The sequence below is a fragment of the Corvus moneduloides genome, chromosome 10, assembly GCF_009650955.1.
Source record: "Corvus moneduloides isolate bCorMon1 chromosome 10, bCorMon1.pri, whole genome shotgun sequence".
Lineage (NCBI taxonomy): Eukaryota > Metazoa > Chordata > Aves > Passeriformes > Corvidae > Corvus > Corvus moneduloides.
The window spans coordinates 17,814,092-17,835,404 of NC_045485.1; the positions used below are offsets into that span (position 1 = coordinate 17,814,092).

General features: G+C 50.6%; 1 protein-coding gene across 1 annotated transcript; it reads left to right on the forward strand.

The window, feature by feature from the left end:
• The first annotated feature begins 908 nt into the window (after window positions 1-908).
• BCL6 (BCL6 transcription repressor) lies at window positions 909-19,263 on the forward strand. The gene is made up of 10 exons (XM_032119623.1): window positions 909-969; window positions 9,600-9,638; window positions 10,647-10,814; window positions 11,892-12,113; window positions 12,252-13,235; window positions 13,849-14,030; window positions 15,113-15,280; window positions 16,343-16,473; window positions 16,903-17,040; window positions 17,945-19,263. The coding sequence occupies exons 3-10, from the start codon at window positions 10,654-10,656 to the stop codon at window positions 18,086-18,088; spliced, it is 2,130 nt and encodes a 709-aa protein (XP_031975514.1). The 5' UTR covers window positions 909-969; window positions 9,600-9,638; window positions 10,647-10,653; the 3' UTR covers window positions 18,089-19,263.
• The last annotated feature ends 2,050 nt before the right edge of the window (window positions 19,264-21,313 follow it).

Here is a 21,313-nt window from a genome sequence, read left to right on the forward strand (position 1 = left end):
AGTAAAACCAAAAACTAATATGGGGGGCTCATGGGGAACTGTCTTTAAGGAAAAAGCTTCTTTCCCCAAGAGTAAATCCCATTGGAGGCCCTGAGCCGAGTGTGGCTGTTTGCAAAAAATTATTTAAAAAAAAAACAAGAGCTGAATGAGGGAAAAAAAATTATTAAAGAAAAAAAGTAAAAATCCAGAACAATGCAGCTGGCTCCTGGCTTTCCTCGCTCGGTTGTTTGGTTGGCTTGGGGTTTTTTTAAAGGGGAGAGGGTGTTTTAGAAACGCGAAAGTGACCCCCCGCCCCAAAATAAATAAATAAAAAATATATTAAAATAGAAAATAATTTTAAAAAAAAATATATATATATTAAAAAAAAAAACTCTTTTTTTTTTTTTTCCAAGATCTCTTCGCTCTTTTTCAGAGAGGGTTGGGAGGAAAAAAAAAAAAAAAAAAAAAAAAAGAAGCGGAGGATGGTGGTGGTAGGGGGGGTGGGATGTGTGTTTGCACCGCCCGGAGTCGTGCCCGGGACCCCCTGTTTTCCTCTCCCGCCGCCGCCGCCGCCGTCGCTGCTCGGTCCGCGCCGCGCGCGCTGCTCCGCGCCCGCGCGCCCCCACGTCACCGACAGCACCCGCCGCCACGTGACCCGCCGCCCGGGCGCGACCACTGGCCAAGGGGGGGAACGCGGAGAGGGACGAACGGGGGGCGACCCGGTGGGACCCCCGCCGCAGCCGAGACCCCCCCGGGATACGCGCCCCCCCCCCACCGGCCCCGTTGGCGGCCTTCCCGGGGGGGATCGCGCCCCGGGAGGGCCGCGGCGGCGGGGAAGGCGCGAAGGGGGGAGGTCCGTGGCCCTCCCCATGCCGAGAGCGATGGTAGAGTCCGCAGCTCAAATTCCGAGAATTGGGCTCTGTTGATTCTTAGAACTGGGGTTCTTAGAAGTGGTGATGCAAGGAGTTTCTAGGAAAGCCCGGAGACCAGGTGATTGCTGCTTCTATTGCCGCGGCCGATTTTACCCTTTAATTCTCTCGCTCGCTTTTTTTTTTTTTTTTTTTTTTTTTTCCTCTCTCCATTTTTTTTCCCTCCTCTTTCCCTCCCTGCCCCGCTCCGACGCTTGGCGCGGAGCCGCCTCTATATATTTCTACCCATTTTTTTTTTCTCTCCCTCCTCTTTCCTTTCCCCTCCTTTCCTGCTGCAGGTGCCCTTTATTTTTTTTTTTTTATTACTATTATTATTATCATCTCAATTTCATTTTTTCCCGTGCTTTATTTATTTATTTAATTCACATACACATCCCCCCTCTTGCCTTGCCCGCTGTCAAGCGTGAAAAAATTAGGGAAATAGGGGTGCCTGCATGTCTTTAACGCTGGGAGCGTGTATGAGGGGAGGGGAGCGGGGTGGGTGGGGGTGTCTCCCCTCGCCGTCCTCTCCGGGGGATTATCGGTTATCTGGGATTATTGGCTTTCCCGCACGCGTGACGGCCGGGTGGGGACGGGGAGGACGGCGGCGGCTCCTCTCTGCACCTGCAGCCGCTCCGCGGGCGCAGGACGGCGGCGGGCGCCGGCGGCCGCCGGGCTTGTGGCGTGACTCGGGGTCCGTTCTCAATGGCTGGATCCTTCGCTCGGGGTGTGTTATTTTTCTTTGCCTTTTTTTTTTTGTTTTTTTCTTTTTTAGATTTTTTTTTTTTTTTTTTTTTTTTTTTTTTTTTTTTTTTGGTGTGTGGTGTTGTGTCGCTGTCGTCGTTTCGCGGCCGCACGAAGCCGCCGCGGAGCGGGGTTGGCGGCAGCGCGGGGGCTCGGCGGCACTGGGCACCGGCCTTTCCGCATTAGCCCCCCGTTCTCTCTATTTCTGTTATTAAAGCAGTATTATTGTTATTCCGTTCCCGGTGAAACCACGGAAGGGCTGGTGCGTTTTGCAACCTGTGGCGGGGCTGCGCCGTGATCTGTCAAGCCCCGGGCTAAGAGCGGGTGGTGATGGAGAAGACTTGCGGCATTTCCCTGCCCGGGGAAGGGGGGAGCCCGCGGGGAGGCTCGGCCGCCGCCGCCTGCCGGCCCCGGAGCACCGCGGAGCGCCGGCCCGGGGCGGCGGGGACCGCGCTCGCCTCGACGGTGCGTGCGGGGCGGCTGCCGACCGCGTACCCAGCCGCGATGCAAAACTCGGGAAGGGGCAAAAGTGTATGAAGTGACTCCGAATATCACGCTGAAAATAATAATAACAACAACACCGCCACCACCACCCGCGGGGAGGAGCGAGGGTCCCTCGCCCGGAGGAAGGCGGCGGGCGGGGGAAGCGGAGCGCAGCCATGCGAGGGACGGAGTCCGGGGCGCGATGCGTGCGGAGCCCCCCGCTGCCCCCAGCGCAGCCCTTCCCCTGTGTTTACTACCGCGGCGGACTTGGCGCGGGGACAGGCGCTCGTAAATCTGCCGCCGGCAGTCGCGGGGCTGGCCCCCGGCCACACGCCATTCCTGGAGCGAACGGCCGCGGGGAGCCGCGCAACCCCCGCGCCGCTGCGCCCCCGAAACCGCCGAGAGCGGGCGGGGAAGAGAGAGCGCTATTTGTTTTGGTTTGTTGGGGGTTTTAAATTTTTTTTTTTTTTAGGTGCGTGTTCTTGTGTGCTCTTTTTCTTTTTTTTTCCTTTTTATTTTTTTTTTTACGCTCCCCACCCCCCCCCCCCCCCCCCCCCTTTAAAAATAAAAGGCAAAACAAAACCGAAAAAGCCCAACTTTGTTATGAAAACTTTCGTGGTCGGACGGCAGCGACCTCTCCCGGCCACCCGCCCCCCCCCCCCCCCACCTCCCCGCCGTCCCCCCCGCCTGTAGTTTGCAAAGTCACAGTATGAAATGTTATGAAATCGCCTCTTGGGAAGGAGGGAAACAGAAAGCAAGGCGTTTGTTTAGAAAAATCCGCGGCAGCCTCTCAGATGTGCCTAAAAAGCTGCCTTCGACCCCCCTGTTGCATTTCCAGGGAAGAGGCAAATCTGGGCTTAAAATCATGAGTCAAAATCAACGAAAACAAACCCGTCCCTGGTTAGTTTTTTCCACTGACTTCAGTAGGCACAGGATCAGTGCGAGGGGAGACTGGGGACAGGCGGATGAGGCTCAGTGAGAAGCTGCTGTGTTGGTCCAACATCTCTCTCTGTAGCCAAATTCCTACTTGTGCCAGTAGAAGTGTCAGCAGGGCCAGGTTTGGGATCAGGCCCTTATTTGTTCTGGGAATCTTACTGATTTCTCTCCGAGCTTTTACATGCTTTAAAAATTATTATTTGCCATACTGTTTGAAGGATTTAAAGGATAAGAACTTTAGGAGCAAATGCAGGCTCCTTCCTCCGGTCCTTGAGGGGGTTACAGTTCAAAAATTGCTCTAAAAATATTTTAGGGGAATCCTCTCTTTATATATGCATAGGGAGGCAGAACCAGAGATTCTGTTATTTTCTACTAGGGGTGGGATTGCAGGTTTAAAAACTCGCATTATAGATGGTAAACATTTTGCCCCATGAAACATATCACCAAGCCATTAAAATATTCAAAAGGTGTCCAGAAATTTTCCAGAAGAATGGATTCTTACAGTGTTCCAGTAAGAAGAGTTCATCTCTTGTTCAAATTTGATTGGCAAAACAGATCAAAGATCTGTTGAGATGCATTTCAATTCCAATTTCCAATCTCTCTCAGTTCTGACTGTCTTGAGTCAATATTGGGAGAGGAAGTGGAGGTTAACTGGTTAGTTATTATTGCGAAGGAAGAAGTTGGAATGAGAAGTGATTCTTACAAATCCCACCCCAGAAACAAAACAACAACAACAAAAAAAATCTGTCAAAAGTCTTTGTGACACTTTTTAGACATCCCTGTTTGCAGTGCAGGGAGGATTCAGCCGGCTGTCAGATGGTACAAAAATAAACCTAGCAGAAACATTAAGTTTTTTCAAAACAAGGCTGGAAAAGCTCATAAAAATAATGTTGCTCAGATGCGTTTTAAGAGAAACAGAATTACATCGACAAAATTATATGTTTTCCAGGTTTGGTTGGGGTGTTTTATTTTCCAAGGGGAAAAATGTTCCTGCAGCAAAGCGAACTGGTGCCATCTAGTGTCACCTCTCGCCGCTCCGCGTGGGGCTGGCGGGGCCGGCAGCCTCGGGAGAGTGGGAACATGTTTATTAACTGCTCGTTAAAAAAAGAAAAAAAAAATGCTTGCCAGCTTGGAGGAAGGTGGCAGAGGAAACTCTGGATGCCACTGAACTTATTTAAGGAGCCTAATTGGAAACAACCGAGTGCTTATTAAAGTCACTGACATTTCCATATGGAGTTCTCTCTGGGTCTGGTCATGAAATCACATGTGAAAATCTTTCCGAGTTGTGGTGTTAATCTGCCCTTGAATTTTTGCCTAATTTAGGATGTATTGTAAAGCTGTGCTCTTTTTTTTTTTCTTTTCTTTTTTTTTTTTTTTGGATCGGGGAAAGCTTTCAGCCTCCAGCTGCAGCAACCCAATATGAATTTGTAGGAGTAGTGTTTGGGTTTGGAGCACTTTTTTTTTTTTTTTTCTTAGTAAACAGTAACGTTATTCTCAAAACCCCATACAAATACAGGTGGTAAAACTTTGTGTGCCAGTGCCGTGTGGTAGGACTGTCCTCTCATTTTATTTGGATTCTCCATGTAAAAGAAAATCTTTTTACGAAGTCTATAGATGAATAAAACAAAGCTCTAACCAGGAGGTGCATTTCTTAGTGTGCAACTTATATATCTTCATATGTTTATGGTGTTAAGGCTTAAGAATTGTTTCATGCCTGTTTTAGTCCATGTGCTGTAATACCTGGGCTGGGAACTTCTTTCAAAGAGCTTTTACTGGTTCAGCTGGAGCCTGAAATGTTGTTTTCAGGTTTCTGAGAAGTTGGTAAAATCTAAATTTGGTGGAAAGTTGCTTGTGTGCTCACAACCTCTTTCTCCATTTTATAGTAGTATGGGAGTCTATAAACAGGAGCCTTGTATGCCGAGTGCCTGTATTCTTCTCTAGATCTATTTTTAAACCATTCTTCTGTTTGGCAAAAAGTGACACTTGGTTTCCATGTTTACAGCAGGCATTGGCAAACCTCAGGAGTTCACAGTTTGCAGTTTGGTTAGATCAGTATCCAAAAGTCAGCATCTGACCAGTAAGCTCCTTGAGACTGCAAATTTAGACTGCAAATGTAGTCCTCCTTTTTTCTTTTCTTTTTTTTTCTTTTTTTTTTTTTTTTTTTTTAAATCCGAGCTTTATGTTATGTGTTCTCATCACTGCAGGATGATGGCAGCCAAAAGACACACACCCCCAAATTGGAGCAAGCATGTAGTCTTCAGGACTACTTTAAAACCAGTAATCTCAGTGGAGCTTCCCATCTAAACCAGAGAGAGAACTAGGGGCATTTGGGAGAGGGGTAGGAAATTATTGGTCTATATTGTTTTCCTTCCCCTCTTTCTCCTGGTCAGTTGCTGCTTTTAGGCTGTGTGCCGGGTACCCATGGGGAATGTTGGACCCCTTCTTGTGGAGGAGGGAGCTTGGAACAAGCACCCTGCAGGACAGGGGCTTCTGAATGGGTCCTGAAGAAAGTGTCCTGTAGGACTAGGTACCCTCTGAAAAGCATCTCCTTAAATCTGTTTGGTTAAATATAGGGGCAAGGGGGTGTCTCATCCCATCCAGGCGGGATGCCAGAGCAGTTCCTTACTGCCAGAAGGAGTTGAGCCACCCTCAGCCCCAGGAGTACAGAGACAGGGAGGGTCAGGTGCCAGCTGGTAATTTTCTGTTCCAGTGTGGGGTAGGGGTGATCAGACACCTCCTGGGAGCCCAGGGGGGCCAGGGACCCAGCTCAGCTGCTGGGGACACCCAGCTCCGGCTGCACCCTGTTGCCGGGTCGGCATCTCAGTGCGGGGTTCAGCGTTGGCAGGGCACAGAGTCCGTCTTCTGTTCTCTGGAGTAGCTCCCTAGATTTGAGCCAGGACATGGTTCCTGCCTTCCCTTGAAAAATTAATGTGCCAAATTGCTTGGGGTCGTTTGAAATGCTGAGGAAGGCTCGACTCCTTGCTTCCCAAGGGCATGCACTGCTGCTGCCTCACAGCCAGAGCTTGGCTCCGTAGAGGGCAGGGGAGTCCTTTTTAGTAGGAAAACACTGGAGCCAGTTTTAACGTGCTTACCCCCTCCCTCCTCTGCGTTTTCTTCTGCAAAGACCAAAACAATGTGGAGACTTGAGCTGGGCCAGCTTTCAAGGGCAATCCTTTAAAACCTCTTTTGAAGTATGAACTATAAAGTTCCCTGCGGCGCTCGAGAAAATATGCAGTTTTCCTGGTTCCAAATGCTGATAATAAACCCGTCCAGATAATGTATTGCATTTCCTAGAAACATTTGTTTGCTGGCAGGAAATTGGATCAGATTGAGACCGCTCGATAGAGCAAGTGCAATCCGCTCACGGAAGGGTACGGTGGAAAATACGACAGGGCTTGCACTAGTGATGCTGCTTTTGATCTGTGCTGACGCTGTGGACTTCTCTCAGTCTCTTCATGGGTTATTATTAACCCAGCCACGTTTTGGCCTAGACACTCACCAGAAGCTACTAAACTAATAAAACTCTGCTGTGACAGCTAAAGGACACTTCGTGCCTCTGGATTGCATGGTAGCAGAAAGCTGAGCTGGGCACTCACACACCCCCAGCTAAAAGCATCTTCTTCACTGTGGCATGTAGTACCCATGGCTATGCTGGGGGAGCCACCCACACCCCACCTCATTTTCTTGGTTGTCCCCTTGATGCCTGTTCTGGAGAAACCAGGCATTCCTTGGCAGGGTGGAGAGGCAGCTGGCAGCACGCCCTGGCAGGCAGTGGGGATGTTCCCATGGGGCTGGGACCCTGCAGGGTGCAGGGACTGGGGGAGGAGGAGGGCAGGATGGAGCTTCCCCTGGGCGGGCAGTTTCGGAGCACTGTGTGGGATGAGGCTGTGGGGAAGGAAGATTTCACCCAGCCACTCCTCTAAGGTGATGTGAGTGAGTCGGCGCTGCAGGCTCTGGAGGGGTAGGAGATTGGGGCCCAGGGAGGGGGAAGTCTTTGGTGCTCTCCTCCCTGGCTATGCACTTGGGGGTGGGAGAAGGGCTAAGACCACAGGGTATTCCCCATGCAAAAAAGAATAGGGGAGCAAGGAGTTCGTCGCTGTGCGCAGAGTGGGAGGCGGATGGATGAAAAGGGATTTCCTCTAACTGGGAGAGTAGATGAATGGAGAGGCGTGGCAGAAAAATGGATTGGAAGTCCCTGGTTGTCCCCTCTGCCCTAGGGTAAGTGAGCAGAGAGGGTCTCCCCTTCGCATGGGGTTGAGCTGAAAGAGGTTGCCCCACATGAAGGTGCACCTTCCCCATGCTCTCTGAGCTGCAGGGAAGGCAGAGCCAGCACTGGGCTCCTTTCCAGGAATGGGTTTTCTCGGGGAGGTGCCGGCAGGGAAGGGCTGTTCCCTGAACCACTGGGGCAGACCCATTGCCTTCCTGGAAGGCAACAGCAGTGACAGTCCGTGTGGCCACCCCCAAAATGGGCCCTGCGCCTATTCCAGATCTTCCTCTATGGGCATAGCAAGCCCAGGCACACAACCTCGAGCACTGCTGGAGAGCCCACACCTGCAAGGTACTGGGCAGGAAAACTGGATGGGGGGTGTGGGATGATGCTCTGGCCCCAACTGAGCCTGGAGGAGCCTCATGGGATTTGAGGGGGGTTGGATGGCAAAGACCATGCTTGGCTGCAGTGGTTTTTTTCTGACCCTCCATCACTGGTCTCTGGTCCTTGTTGCCATTCTGTTCTCTCTGGTCTGAGTATCCTCCTGTGCTGGGGTCCAGAGCTGGTGCTGTGTGGGGACTGGAAGGGACAGGGTTAACCCGACTCAGCACAGCGAGGGGAAGGAAAGTCCCTTTCCCTTTGCATGCCCACATCCTGCAGCCGGGAGCTGCTTGGGATGCACCTGCCCAGTTCTTGGGGCTGTGGGCGTTGACGCAGTGCTGTGCTGGGAGGGATTATTTGGAAGGGTGGGGAGGGGGCTGTGCTGGGGTCCAGCTCTGGGAGAGAAGCTGGGTATCCCCCCGGGCAGTGCTGTGCCCTCGCTGTGGATAAGGGAATTTGGTGACCATAGCAGCTTCTCGCATGATGCTCACAGGTGCAGCGTTCATCTTGCTGTTTGTAACTTTGTTGGTTTACAAGTGGGTCACCTCATCTCCTCTGTGACACTGAGGTGACTCCCCAGAGCTTGGCAGGGTATGTCTGCCACTGTGGGTGAGGTTGGGGTGCCAGCCAGCTGCCCCAAACGCACACATCTGCTCATGTGGACACAGGGATGTGTGCTGGGCTCCTTGCAGAACGCTGTGAGTCCCTTGGCTTGCAATTGACGGCAGTGAGTGGCTGGCAGTGAGCATGTACAGAAAGGTCAGAGTCTGCAGTATTTGGGAAATGAGTCACTTTTTGTATGTGCATAAAGTTTTAAGCTGGCCAGGCTCAGAGCGGCTCTGAAGATTTGTGTTTGATGGCTGGAATAAAGCTGTAAGACACCCTCTGGGTTTTGCGCATGATACCTTGCCTTAAATCTCATCTCTTCATCCCAGTGGCTTTGGGGATGGGAGGGGAGCTTGGGCTCCAGACCTGCACATCTCCTGCAAGGGAGAGGGAAGGCAGCACTTGTCCTCACAGGGATGACTGGGCTTTCTGCAAGCGCCTGGCAGTCTTAATAGTCTGGGGACTGGTCCTCAAAATAGTGTGATGAAGGTCTTGGGGTTTGTTGGCTCACTTATTAATTGTGCTTCTAGCTGCTGGGGCAACTGCCTGAGGACCTTCTTCCTGCATTGGTGCCAAGTAAATTTGGTTTGGTTTTAAGTAAATTTTGGAGGATTAGTATGAGTTCTGGAAGGCAATTAACTCCTGTGTTTCCTTGCTGTTCTGCCCCAGCTACATTGCTGGTGAAGCCAGTGCCTGGAGACACAGCTTGTGGTTTAAGGGAAGGCTTTGGCAGCAGCAAGGGGAAGGGGCATTTGTTCTGCGTCCTCATTGTTTCCACCACTGCTTCCTTTGCAGTCCTGGCCAAGTCACTTTGGTACTTGATGCCTATATCCTCCCAAATCTGTTCAGCAATCCCATCCCAGGGCGTTTTTACCAGTGGCTGGAGCATGTGGGTTTCTGAGCAGAGTGGCAGATGTTTGTGTGTATGTCATACCTGTTAACAAGGTGCTGGGAGTACGGCATGGGTCTTGAATGTGGCACCGGACAGGAATTCAGTCTTGGCAGAGGAAGAGTTATCTCCGAAAGAAGTGGTGAGAAAATTCTTGCTTGACTTCCCTTCCCCACCTGCCTTTAAGTTCCTGAGTCATGGAAATGAAAATCTCCTTGGCATACGCCCATGGTTTGGGCTAGAGGGTGTGGAAGAAGCTATGATTGCATTCTCAAAGCCTGTGGTTGTGATAAGAATGTACTGTACCAGAAGAAACAAATGTTAACCTCACTGGAGAGTAGAAGGTTTGTTATCTCTAGCTTTTATCCAACTGATACTTGAGCGAAACAGCAGCCTTGTGACCTGCCAGGGCCAATTCATAATTACCAGCTAATGTGGTGTTTGTTTTCTTGTGCTTTATTTGTAGGTTTGAAAGAAACTTTTGGACTGTGAATTGAGGCATTGGGTATGTAAATTTAAATTTTTTGCTTTCCCTCCTAACCTCCCTCCCCCTTTCCTTAATGAACTGTTTCATTAGACCCAGCTGGAATTTGTTTTTGGGAGAGCAGCTGCTCTGTAGAAACTGCTGTATGTTCATGTGCCACTGGGGAGGGAGGAGTCAGGAGTAGGGGAGGGGATTGATTGTGGAAGAATTTGACACGAAAGATGCATATTCCAGCCCAAACCTCAGGGAGATGTGGGCCATCCTCGGTGCTGATTGGGAGGACATCTCTGAGATGGGTCAGCAGGTGCTGTGTTGGGGGAAGGCTTCATATTCCTCGACTAATGTGAACCTTGCTCACGGGGAGGGACTGGGCCATGGTGTGGGTAGCAGCCCAGCAGGTTGGATGAGTTCTACTCCTCACCAGTTAATTGGGAAACTGTGGACAGGTCTTCTCCAGAGTGGCCACCACTTGGGAGTAGGAAGGTAGTTTCCTGGGTGAGGGCTGGTGTTCTACTGTGGGCTGGATATTCTAGATGTTGAAATAATTCGACTTCAGTTGGGACCTTAAGGCTTGTTTTGATTCCTGTGGCTGGGTTTACAGCCAGACATCACACAGGTGAGGAGGATGGCTCCTGAGGGAGGTTGGAAGGCTAGGAGCTATGTTGGAAGGCTTGTGGAGATGAACCTGAGTGGGCTGGGGTGGGGCTGCCATGGGTGAGGCAGGGAGAAAGAGATGATGGTTAGCTAATCCTCAGGAAGGTCTGATTGCCTTCCCCCACCAGCTTGCTGGGTGGGATGAGACATGCCAGGTCTCACTATCGGCTCAGGGACCTCACTAGGCAGCCTGGCAAGAGCTTGGTGTGGTGCAGAGCTGTTTGCCTTGGGACCAAGGAGCTGGTGCTGCCCGTACCAGGAGCAGATGGCCATCTGAGCATGTCCTAGAGAAGCAGCTGTCTCTTCCCTGGATTTAGAGTACTTGCCTGGCTGTTCTCCTTTCTCATCTTCCTCTGATGCTTGTGTCTCACGCAGACTCAAGATGGCCTCGCCGGCAGACAGCTGCATCCAGTTCACCCGCCACGCGAGCGACGTCCTCCTCAATCTCAACCGCCTTAGAAGCCGGGATATCCTAACTGATGTTGTCATCATCGTGAACCGGGAGCAGTTTAGAGCCCACAAAACAGTCCTGATGGCCTGCAGGTGAGAGCAGGGCCCTTCCCTGCCTTCCTTCTTGCTCCCTCAGGCTTTGGCCTCCAGACACACTGTTGCAGTCCTGAGAGGGCTTGTGGGATTCATGGAGAAACAGAGGCAGAGAAGCAGAACTGAAAGGGGCTGCCAAGAAGTTTGTACCTGTAACGGGATTAGAGCTGAGACCACTTCCCTCCAGTGTGCTGCCCTCACCTCTCTCCTTGTGTGCCCACATCTGCCCACACACAGCCCATGGAGACCAACGGGAGCACAGCAGATGTGAGGCACATCCCTGAAGGCAAAGCACAAATGTGCCACAGGGACAGGATAGAAGAGGAAGGGCTGGATGCTCACTGGGGTGAGCGAGTCCTCTGTGACCGAGGTGTCCCCTGCCACCGCTATTTTTAGAGCTATTCCTCCCTGGCTTCCAGACTGCTGGCTGCACCCACCTTACTTAATTCTTTTTTTTTATTTTTTTTTAAGCCTGATGGGGTCCAAAATCCCTTTCCAGCTCCTAAGATTGCTGGAGTTCCTTCCTAGTAAATGCTAATTAATATCCCACTATTGCCCAACTGAATTACAGCAAATGCCTTCCAGGTTCTCTTGCTGACATGGTATGAAGATTTCAAAAAGTCAAGCTTTGACTATTAAAATATCTGAAAAATGTTTTGGCAACATTTCTCCTTTTTTTTTATTTTTCTGGTTTAAGACTGTGTGTGCTGTGTGTGTATGCCTCAAGAGGCTTCTGAAAGAAATGAGTCATAGTAGGAAGGGGATGGTAGTAAGAACAACAATGGAAAAAAACCAAAAAAGCTGGGGAATTACTAAATGGAGGCAGTGGGGAGTTGTTGAGCAGGTGAGATCTAAAAGCAGGCTGTTCCAGTTGGGAAAAGTGCAGTGCAAAAGACGCTTACTAAGCTGAGAAACCAAGCTTGATAATAAGGGGGAAGCTCAGGGAATTCTGTAATTGCCTCTTCCTCCTCCTTTCCCATTCTCAAACCCCTCTGTACTCAGGGATTTCATACAAATTCTCCTTTTTCTCTTTGAATTGTCATAACACTTGTCCTCTCTACTGTCTCCCCACTGCAGTGGCCTCTTCTACAGCATCTTCACTGACCAGCTCAAGTGCAACTTGAATGTCATCAACCTGGACCCTGAAATTAACCCTGAGGGGTTTTGCATCCTCTTGGACTTCATGTATACCTCCCGCCTGAACTTGAGGGAGAACAATATCATGGCTGTGATGGCCACAGCACTCTACCTGCAGATGGAGCACGTGGTTGACACCTGCCGAAGGTTTGTCAAGTCTAGGTGAGTGCCCTTGGTGAACTTTGAAGAGCCTGGGACTGTGTGTTTGGGTGGGCAGGGGAAGAACTGACAAAGTATCTGCAAATGCATCTTTCCGGGCTGAAAATTACTTTGTCTCTCTCCTGTTTTCCCGAATTCCAGTGAAGCAGAGATGGTGTCTGCTGTGAAGACCCCAAGGGAAGAGTTTTTGGCTGGACGGATGCTAGGCCACCCAGAAGTGATGGCTTATCGGAGCAGGGATGTCTCGGAGAGCGGCATGCCTCTTCAAAACGGGTCCCTCTGCAATGGGAGGGCCTTTGCACCTGGCTTGATCAACAGTTTGTCTGGATCCCCCATTTCCTACCACGGATACAGCCCTCTCCCTCTAAATAGCTTCCTGGTGGATGATGAGTTGCGGGAGATGAGGATGCCTCTTTCTGAACTCTCAAGGGCAGGTGCCTTCCCCAAGGAGAGGATCCTGCCGTGTGACAGCTCCAGGACAATCCCCACTGAGTACGTGAGAACCATTACCGACATCTCTGCCAACATGTGCCACGCCACCATCTATGCTCCGAAAGAAGGTGCTGCTGAGGAAGCCAGGAGTGACATGCACTACAGCGTGGCCTCTGGGCCCAAACCTGTCATCCCTTCAATCCGGAACAATCCCTACTTCCCTTGCGACAAAGTGGCCAAAGAGGAGGAGCGGACCTCTTCAGAGGACGAGATCAGCCAACACTTTGAGCCCACCAACACACCCCTGGACCGCAAGGGACTCATCAGCCCCCAGAGCCCACAGAAGTCAGACTGTCAGCCCAACTCGCCAACCGAGTCCAGCAGCAGCAAGAATGCCCGTATCGGTCAGAACTCCAGCTCCCTCTTCACCAAGAGCCCCACAGACCCCAAAGCCTGCAACTGGAAGAAGTACAAGTTCATTGTCCTCAACTCTCTCAACCAGAACACCAAGCAAGACAGCGCTGACCAGAACGAGATGGGAACCCTCTCTCCTCGCACCTACGTGCCCATGTCTACTTGCCAGCAGTCCATGGAGCCAGAGCATCTCAATGTGCAATCCCCCACCAAGATAAGCGTGAATGGTGAAGACTCTACTATCCCACAAGCAAGCAGACTCAACAATATTGTTAACAGGTGAGAAGACTTCCACCCCCATATCCCTCCCCCCTGAGAAATAGGACTTCCTGCCTTGTTGGTGAGGGTTTGCAAGTGTGAAATATCTGTGGCATTGAGCTGGGAAGTCCGGTCACGAGCAGATGGAAGCCCCTGCATTTGGTGAAGAGCTGCTCGTGACATTGTCTGAGTGCCCACCATCCCCACTGTAGTGGTGCCAGCCTGGACTGGCAAAGGAACTGGGAACACTGGGTTGTGAATCCCTGGGTAACTTTGGCAGCTCTGGATGATTTCTGGAGCCTGGATTTGCCTAGCCTGTGTTTCCACCAGACTCCCTATGCCTCAAGCTTTACTGTTGGCTGTAAGCATTGGAGTGGCCAAAGTGTCAGGGAACAATATGCTATCCTCTGGACCTGGATGTTTCTAAAGACATTTGAGGTCATTTGGTGATGGGCACCTGAAGGTTTGAGGCTTAGGGACCTGTTGCTGATCAAGGCTATGCTGTGCATCTCACCACAAAGATGTCCCCAAAAAACACGTCTGTCCCTTGTGTTGGGAGGGGTGCAAACAAGGGTCTGGTATGGAGCACAGCAAGAGCCTTCTCACGGCTGTGTACGTTGCTGTCCTTCCACAGGTCCCGGGATGGGTCCCCTCGGAGCAGCGAAGGGCAGTCCCCACTGTACATGCATTCATTGAAGTGCAGCTCCTGTGGCTGCCAGTCCCCACAACATACTGAGATGTGCCTTCATACCCCCAGCTCAAACTTTGGAGAAGAGATGGGGGAAACCCAGTCTGAATACTCTGACTCCAGCTGCGGTGAGTTTCGTATCTGTGGTCATCTTTTTCAACCAGCAGTTGAAACCATCACTGAGTGCCCTGTGATCAAACACACAGTCAGACCTGTCCCTGATGCTGGTGGACCCCACAGTGCTTTACAGCCCTCTCTTAAGTGTCTGCCCAGCTGTGTGCAAGCATATGAGGGACACATGCACATGGGAATTGCTTCCTTCCTCCCTTTCCCCAGCACCATCCAGATACCTTGTGCAGGGTGTTAGTCACCTGCTGCAAACCTGGCAGGTAAGGACAGGAAACAAGTGCACCCCACCCCACCAGAACCACAGGAGAGCAAGCCTGACAGATGTAATGACCGTAATGGGGATTGGGCAAGCTGGCATGTCTCACGCATCCGTCATGATATCTTTATTATCAGGGAGCCCAGTATGCACATCTGGGGAAATACAGATAATGGGGCTTGCAATCTTGTTGCAAAACCCCACAAGCCCAAAGACAGGTATCTGTGCACTCATCTGCCTGTAGCTCAGGGAGGGGGAATGCAGCATTGCCACCTGTAGTGTGGGCAGGGATCCAAGGAGGGAACCTCACTGTGGTAACACTCAACACAACATTTAAGAGTTGGGCACCCTCCTAGTGGGGGAACCTGCCTTGTGATTTGGGTGGTGATTGTCTTCCCAAGCTCAAGGCAGACTTCTGTACACGTAAAGGTTAAAGACCTCTAAAGGTGCAGGAGTTGCTCCAGAGCTGAGCATCCTTCAGAGGATGCCTGATAACTTGAGTGCTTTCATGGACCTCTCTGAAAGATGTCCAGGTGAAATGCTGGCTTCTTGGAAGCAGCCTGTGTGTCACTAAAGGAAAGAGAGAGCTCTAAACGAGGGCTCGTGGTGACTTTGCTCTCTCAAACGCATGTTGTTGCTGTGTGCGCAAGGTCAGGAGGTAACAGCACGGTGCAAGCACGACTGAACATGAACATCTGCACTTGGCTGCTTGTTGCAACGCTTGCTCTGGCTACCCCTCTCCTCCATCCCAAATCCATCCCATAGCCTATAAAGAAGGTGGCCCATGCACTGCCCATCTGATTGCTCTCCTCTCTGCCCTCCCAGAGAACGGAGCCTTCTTCTGCAACGAGTGTGACTGCCGGTTCTCCGAGGAGGCCTCTCTCAAGAGACACTCTCTGCAAGTCCACAGTGACAAGCCCTACAAGTGCGACCGCTGCCAGGCCTCCTTTCGCTACAAGGGGAACCTCGCCAGCCACAAAACCGTCCACACAGGTACAGTGTTGGCCGTGGGGACAGCTTTGGGGAGGCTGTGGGTTGGTGAGCATGTGGGTGTTTATGGCTGGGTTTGTGCCGGGTGCAGCATCCTCTATTCTGTGTCACAAGCTGTCCCTGGTGGGAAGAGCAAGGTGCTTTACTTGGCACAGCCAGAGAGCCCTTGGACAGAGCACCAAGCCTGGGAGTGGGGGAGATACCTGCCCTTGCAGCAGGGGTGGAACACAACCTCCTTTGCTGTGAAGCACTGAGCACCACTATTTTTAAAGGTGTCTTGCAAAATGCATAGCTGGGAGCAAATGTGCAGCCTCCAGGTAACTTTGTGGTAGACTTAAGCAAAAAAAAATTTAAAAATAATCAGAACATTTAGGGAGAAGTCTGAGATTTATTTTTACATCCTAGAAATCCAGGTCACACCTTGCTTAGCATAAACTCTGCTGATGGGAAAATCTGTGAATGGATGGACTCTGTGAATCAGCACAATGAAAGCTGAGAAAGGAAGAGGATATTAAGGGTTTAGTCATTCGCTGACAAACCTAGGGCTTATTTTATTTCATGCTTTTAATGCTTAACATGTCAAAAGCCAGTCCACAAGCTGGGGAAGGAAAGTCTGGGCTGACAACTCAGTGCTGCTGCACTGAATTAGACCCAAATTCCCGCAGTCGCAGCTGAGCTCCAGGAGGGCTGTGCAGGGGACTGAGACAACACAAGTGCCAGGGCAGGGTTCAAGGGTGATTACTAACAGCTGTAGGGAGATGTAGGATAAGGAGGAACGATGCTGTTAATCCTTGGTGGCAGACCTGCCTGACTTCCTGTCTTGTCCTGAAGGCCTCAGCTCCTAATCCAAAAGAGAAAAGCTACCTGCTGGGCTCACCCTGCTCTCTAGACACCCTGACCAATGCTGCTTGTCCACAGCCATCTCCAAAAGGGACAGGAGTCAGGGCTAGTGCTTCATGCCATGGGGCTTGGCACCTGAAGGGACTTAGCTCTGGGGGGCACCACGGATCCTGGGTGCTGAACACACCTGTAGCTAATCCCTCACCCTTTCTTTGGGCTCTGCAGGAGAAAAGCCGTACCGCTGCAACATCTGCGGGGCACAGTTCAACCGACCAGCCAACCTGAAAACCCACACACGCATCCACTCTGGAGAGAAACCCTACAAGTGTGAGACTTGCGGGGCCAGATTTGTCCAGGTATGTGTAGCCTCTGGGACCTGCAGTCCCTGGGGAGGTGGGGTGTAGGCAGAGCTTCTGCCCAAGACTGGCAGATCTTCACCACCAAGACTGGTGATCCCTCATGGCAGGGAGGAGGCTGATGATGGCCCAGCTTGCTACCTTGAGCAGCTCTTCCTATGGTGCCATGGGGTAGATATGGACCTTAAGGTTTGAGGGGGGCAGTTTGGCTTAGTAAGGAAGCCTGACTGCTGGTTGTAGCTATTCTGCTCCGTTTGGTCTTAAGGACTGGAGATACCAGACCTCAGACACATGGCCCTGACTCCCAGCTGGAACCCAATAGACCAAAAAAGATGTCTGGGCAGAACCCCATTCCCACAGGGATACCCTTGCTCCCAGTGGGATGCCCTCTTCCCTGGGGCTGTCCTGACCCAGAGCTGCTCTCTGCAGGTGGCCCATCTCCGTGCTCACGTGCTCATTCACACCGGAGAGAAGCCGTACCCCTGTGAGATCTGTGGCACACGCTTCCGGCACCTGCAGACCCTCAAAAGTCACCTCCGAATCCACACAGGAGAGAAACCGTATCATGTGAGTGGCCCTGCTTTTTTTGCTGGTGGGGAATCTCAGCTTGGGCTGGGGGAGGATACTGCCAAGCCTGGGGGGCTGGGAAGATGTGAGGGCATTCACATGGGCTGGTTGCAGCATCCTAATGCCGTTTGCCAGCCTCATGAGGTCCTGCACCAAGGTCACATCCCTGCTTCTCGTGCCCCATTTCCCTCCTGGGCATTAGCTGATGCTGATGTGGTATTTTTTCAGGCGTGGCTATGTTGGAAACACTGACATGCAGCCCAAGCTGGGTACATCTTAGTTGCTCTTTTCTTCCATCCCATTTGGAAGAAGGTCACACTTCTTCAAATAGCTATGGCTTAAATTACAGCTGCCTGTGGTGTGCAGAGATGGGGGAAAGGAGCAGACAGCCTGGCCTGAGCTCCCCTCTGATGGTGATAATCACACCCAGCAAGCAGCCTGTCCTGCCTTGCTTGCAGCCCTGGGGGCTCCCAGCTTTTTGCTGGGGCTTTCCTGGCTTTCACCATCTACTAGAGAGAGAATCCAAGCAGGGATTGACATCTAAACGTCCTGGAGCCATCCAGCTTGACAGAGGTCAAAAGCAGCTCTAGAAATAGCCCTGTAGCTGGTTTGATCGCCTAGATATGGAGCTTGGTGTTATGTCTGTCAGACCCAGAGTCATCTCCTGAGGGACTTTGCCCTTTGTGCATCCCATAAACCAACATCTGCTGCTGAAAGCCTGGGATGGTGGGCCCCCACGTGCTGCTCCTCCCACTGCTTTCCCACTTTTTCCCTCGTCCACCTGTTTAGTGGGTGCAGTGTCCGCGGGTCTCTGGTGGAGAGCAGGTATTTGGTGGCCCGTGGGGAAGGACGTGTCCCCTGCCGTGGCGTTTCACACCCTCTGCCTTTGCCTGTCGCCCCACAGTGTGAGAAGTGCAACCTGCATTTCCGCCACAAAAGCCAGCTGCGGCTCCACCTGCGGCAGAAGCACGGGGCCATCACCAACACCAAGGTGCAGTACCGCATCTCGGCCAGCGAGGTGCCTCCGGAGCTCCCCAAGGCCTGCTGAAGGCAGAGGATTTCCCAGGAGGAGGTCGTCTTGGGGGGCATGGGGGGGGGAGAAGCTGTCCAAAGGATACTTGCAACACTTTAAAAGAGGAAAAAAAAAGAAAAAAAAGAAGAGAGAGAAAGAAAAAAATATTCATCACATGATGGAGTGCCTCTAAACCCATAGTACAGATAGGTGGAAAAACATTAGAAATTTTAAAAAAATTTACAAATACACGGGTTTTATTTTTCCCAGTTATGTGAAACAAAAAGAAAAAATAAAATTATTCAGATCTTACTGTAAATAAAACATTAAAAAATTAAAAATAGTCATTTTAAATGTCTGTGCAGTGGAGTGTTGATAAACTCTGGAGTCTAACCTTCACAGCCTTTGCCGTTTAAAGATGAGGAATGTAATGTTGATTTATGGGAACAGATTTTTTTCTTTTGTATGCAAAATGTGTGTTCTTTTAAAGAGAAAGTATGCTATTAAAGAGAGGGCTTTAACTTTTTTAACCAAAGGTGAAGGAATCTATGGCAGAGTTGTAAATATATATAGATATAAATATATAAATATATATATAAAATAAATATATATAGACCTTTAAAAAAACTATATTAAAAATATATAAAATGCATTAAAGGCTCAGTTGGACTCTGCAGGCAGAAGCCACTCTGAGAATCTTTATTATGATAGAGCACTTAAGGAGATATTTTAAAGTATTGCATCTGTACAAGTAAGAAAATATTTTGTCTAAATGCATCAGTGTATTTGTATTTTTTTGCAAGTGAAGGTTTACAATTTACAAAAAAGTGTGTATTAAACCAACAAAGCTGCAGAAGGAATTTAAAATAATAATAAAGTGTAATTTTTTTGTTCTAGTTCTCAGTCTGTATATATGTAAAATGTGGTTTCGCACGGTGCCTTTCTTTTCAATGGAAGTTTTCAGTGTATGGACTATATTGAGCTCAGTTTCTTCAAGGTACAGCCTGATGTTGCAAAAGGAGTTTTGGTGGAACTCTTTAGTGGGGGAATGTTTTATTTTTTTGTTTTGGATTTTTTTTTTGTCTTATTTTACATGCTTGTGTTATAAACAATCTCGGGAGACAGGGTTTGGGCTGTGTCTAAACTGCATTAATGCGTTCTGTAAAATATAGCTGTACAAATAAAAGAATAAAATGAAGAAAAGTGACATATGATGGAGTGAGAGGTCTGTTCTTGCCTGTCCTTCTCCTTGAGCACCTGGGAGCCTTGCTGGTGCCCGGGGAAGGGGTTGAGCGTCCCACAATCTGGTGTGAGCTCTTGGCTTGGTGTGGCTCTGGCCTTGTGTTGGAGGCAGGGGCCTGTTCCAGCATCGAATGAAGGTGGTCTCTGGCAGGAGGTGTGAGCAGGACTCTGGATCCTGGTGGGGAAGTGTGCCACCCCCTTGATACTCTCTGCACTGGCACTGAGTAGCCAGCAGGAACAGGGCAGAGCCTGGGAGAGACCTTTGCTGACCAGCCCAGGAACAGTTCCAGATGGCTGGGTAGTTATTTATATTTCCTGGAATCCAGTGCACTTGCCAGAATTGCTCAGGGGAGATGGCTGCCTGCTGCTCCTCTTTTCAGAGCCTGGGATGGTGGAGGCCTGCTGTTCTGCCTGCCTTGTGAGACGATTCAGTGGAGCAGGGTCTGTAACCCCATCCAGGACCTCACTGGCCGAGAGCATCTCTGCTTCCAGCCATTGTCCATGGGCTTTGGGCCAGAGCTGAGACAGCCCAGCCTGAGGAAGTCCCTGGGCTCGCCCTGGCAGGGAGAGGAGCTGCTGTGCTGTCTTTGGGTGGCTGTGGCTTGCTGGGAGAAGCCTGGAGTGCCCAGGCCCTGAGCTCTGTGCAGGCAGCCCAGCAGCTCTGTGCTGCTCTGAGATCGCTTCAACGAGCCGCACGGAAAAAAACTTTCTCTGCCTTACACAGGCAGGACTGGCTGGAACCAGCACTGGTGTGGAGCCCAGGCACAGCTCAGCACGGCCTGGGGTGGGGCCTGAGTTTCATTTTGAATTTAGTTAACTCATGGATAATTTTGGTTCAGGGCTTGCCAGATGATTCACAGTGGGGGGACTTGGATGCACCAGCAGGAAGGGGAGGGCCTGGCTGGTTGCAGGGTCAGGAGGGGCTGCACTAAGGAGGAGCTGGAGATGAAGAGGATGTGTTTTTCAACACACCATGGGACAGAGGTGGATGTGAGACAACCAAAGCAGCCTTGCACGGCAGGAAAATTGCAGGAAGAGGGAGAACCAATTTGCTGTTTTGCAGGATCCTCTCTGCTCTGACTCAGTCTTCTGATGGTCACAGCAGGCTGAGACGACTATTGCTGACATTAGCGGAACATTTTTAGGACCAGAAGCTGTGAAGATGCTTTTGGGCCGCATAAGTGGGATCATGATGACCAATAACGGCAATGCTATTCTTAGAGAAGTTTCTCCTGAGGAATTGCCTTGCTTGGCATAGCCTCTGGATTTGACCTGGATGGAGTGGCTGGTTCTCATCTTTGTGAGTTTGTGGCTTTTAAGTCTGCTGTTCTTCCTTATAACATCTTTGAGCTCTTGCTGTATGTGCTCATCTAAAGACAAAGCAGTTGCTTTCTCCTGTTTGCCTCTAAATAAACATGTTGTTTCAGGCTAAAAATTAAACTTTTTAACTTCTCCTACTCTGGTCTTGTGAGACCCCACCTGTATTACTGTATCCAGCTCTGCAGCCGCTAGCGCAAGGAAGACAATTGACCTGATGGAATGAGTCCAGAAGAGAGCCGCAAAGCTGGTGACAGAGTTGGAACATGTCTTGTATGAGGACAGGCTGAGAGAATTGGGGCTTTTCAGCTTGGAGGAGGTTCCAGGGAGACCTTAGAGCATCTTACAGTACCTAAAAGGAGCCCACAAGAGAGCTGGAGAGGGACTTTTCACCAGGACATGTAGTGATAGCACAAGGGGGAAAGGCCTTAAGCTGAAGGAGGGTAGATTTAGATTAGCTATTAGGTAGAAATTCTTAGCCGTAATGGTGGTGGGGCAGTGGAACAGGTTGCCCAGAGAAGCTGTGGATGTCGAATGCATGGCAGTGTTCAAGGCCAGGCTGGATGAGGCCTTGAGTATCTGTAACTAGTGGAAGGTGTCCCTGCCCATGGCAGGGGGTTGTAACAAGATGATCTTTAGCATCACGTCCAACCCAAGCCATTCTATGATTTCCTAACCCCCAGCTCCTCTGGCTTGCCTCTC

Excerpts from the sequence above, each read along its gene's own strand:
- BCL6 (XM_032119623.1), top strand. The coding sequence starts at position 10,654 with ATGGCCTCGCCGGCAGACAGCTGCATCCAGTTCACCCGCCACGCGAGC. Across the intron at positions 14,031-15,112 it reads ATACTCTGACTCCAGCTGCG|AGAACGGAGCCTTCTTCTGC; the intron begins GTGAGTTTCGTA and ends CTGCCCTCCCAG. Across the intron at positions 15,281-16,342 it reads CCACAAAACCGTCCACACAG|GAGAAAAGCCGTACCGCTGC; the intron begins GTACAGTGTTGG and ends TGGGCTCTGCAG.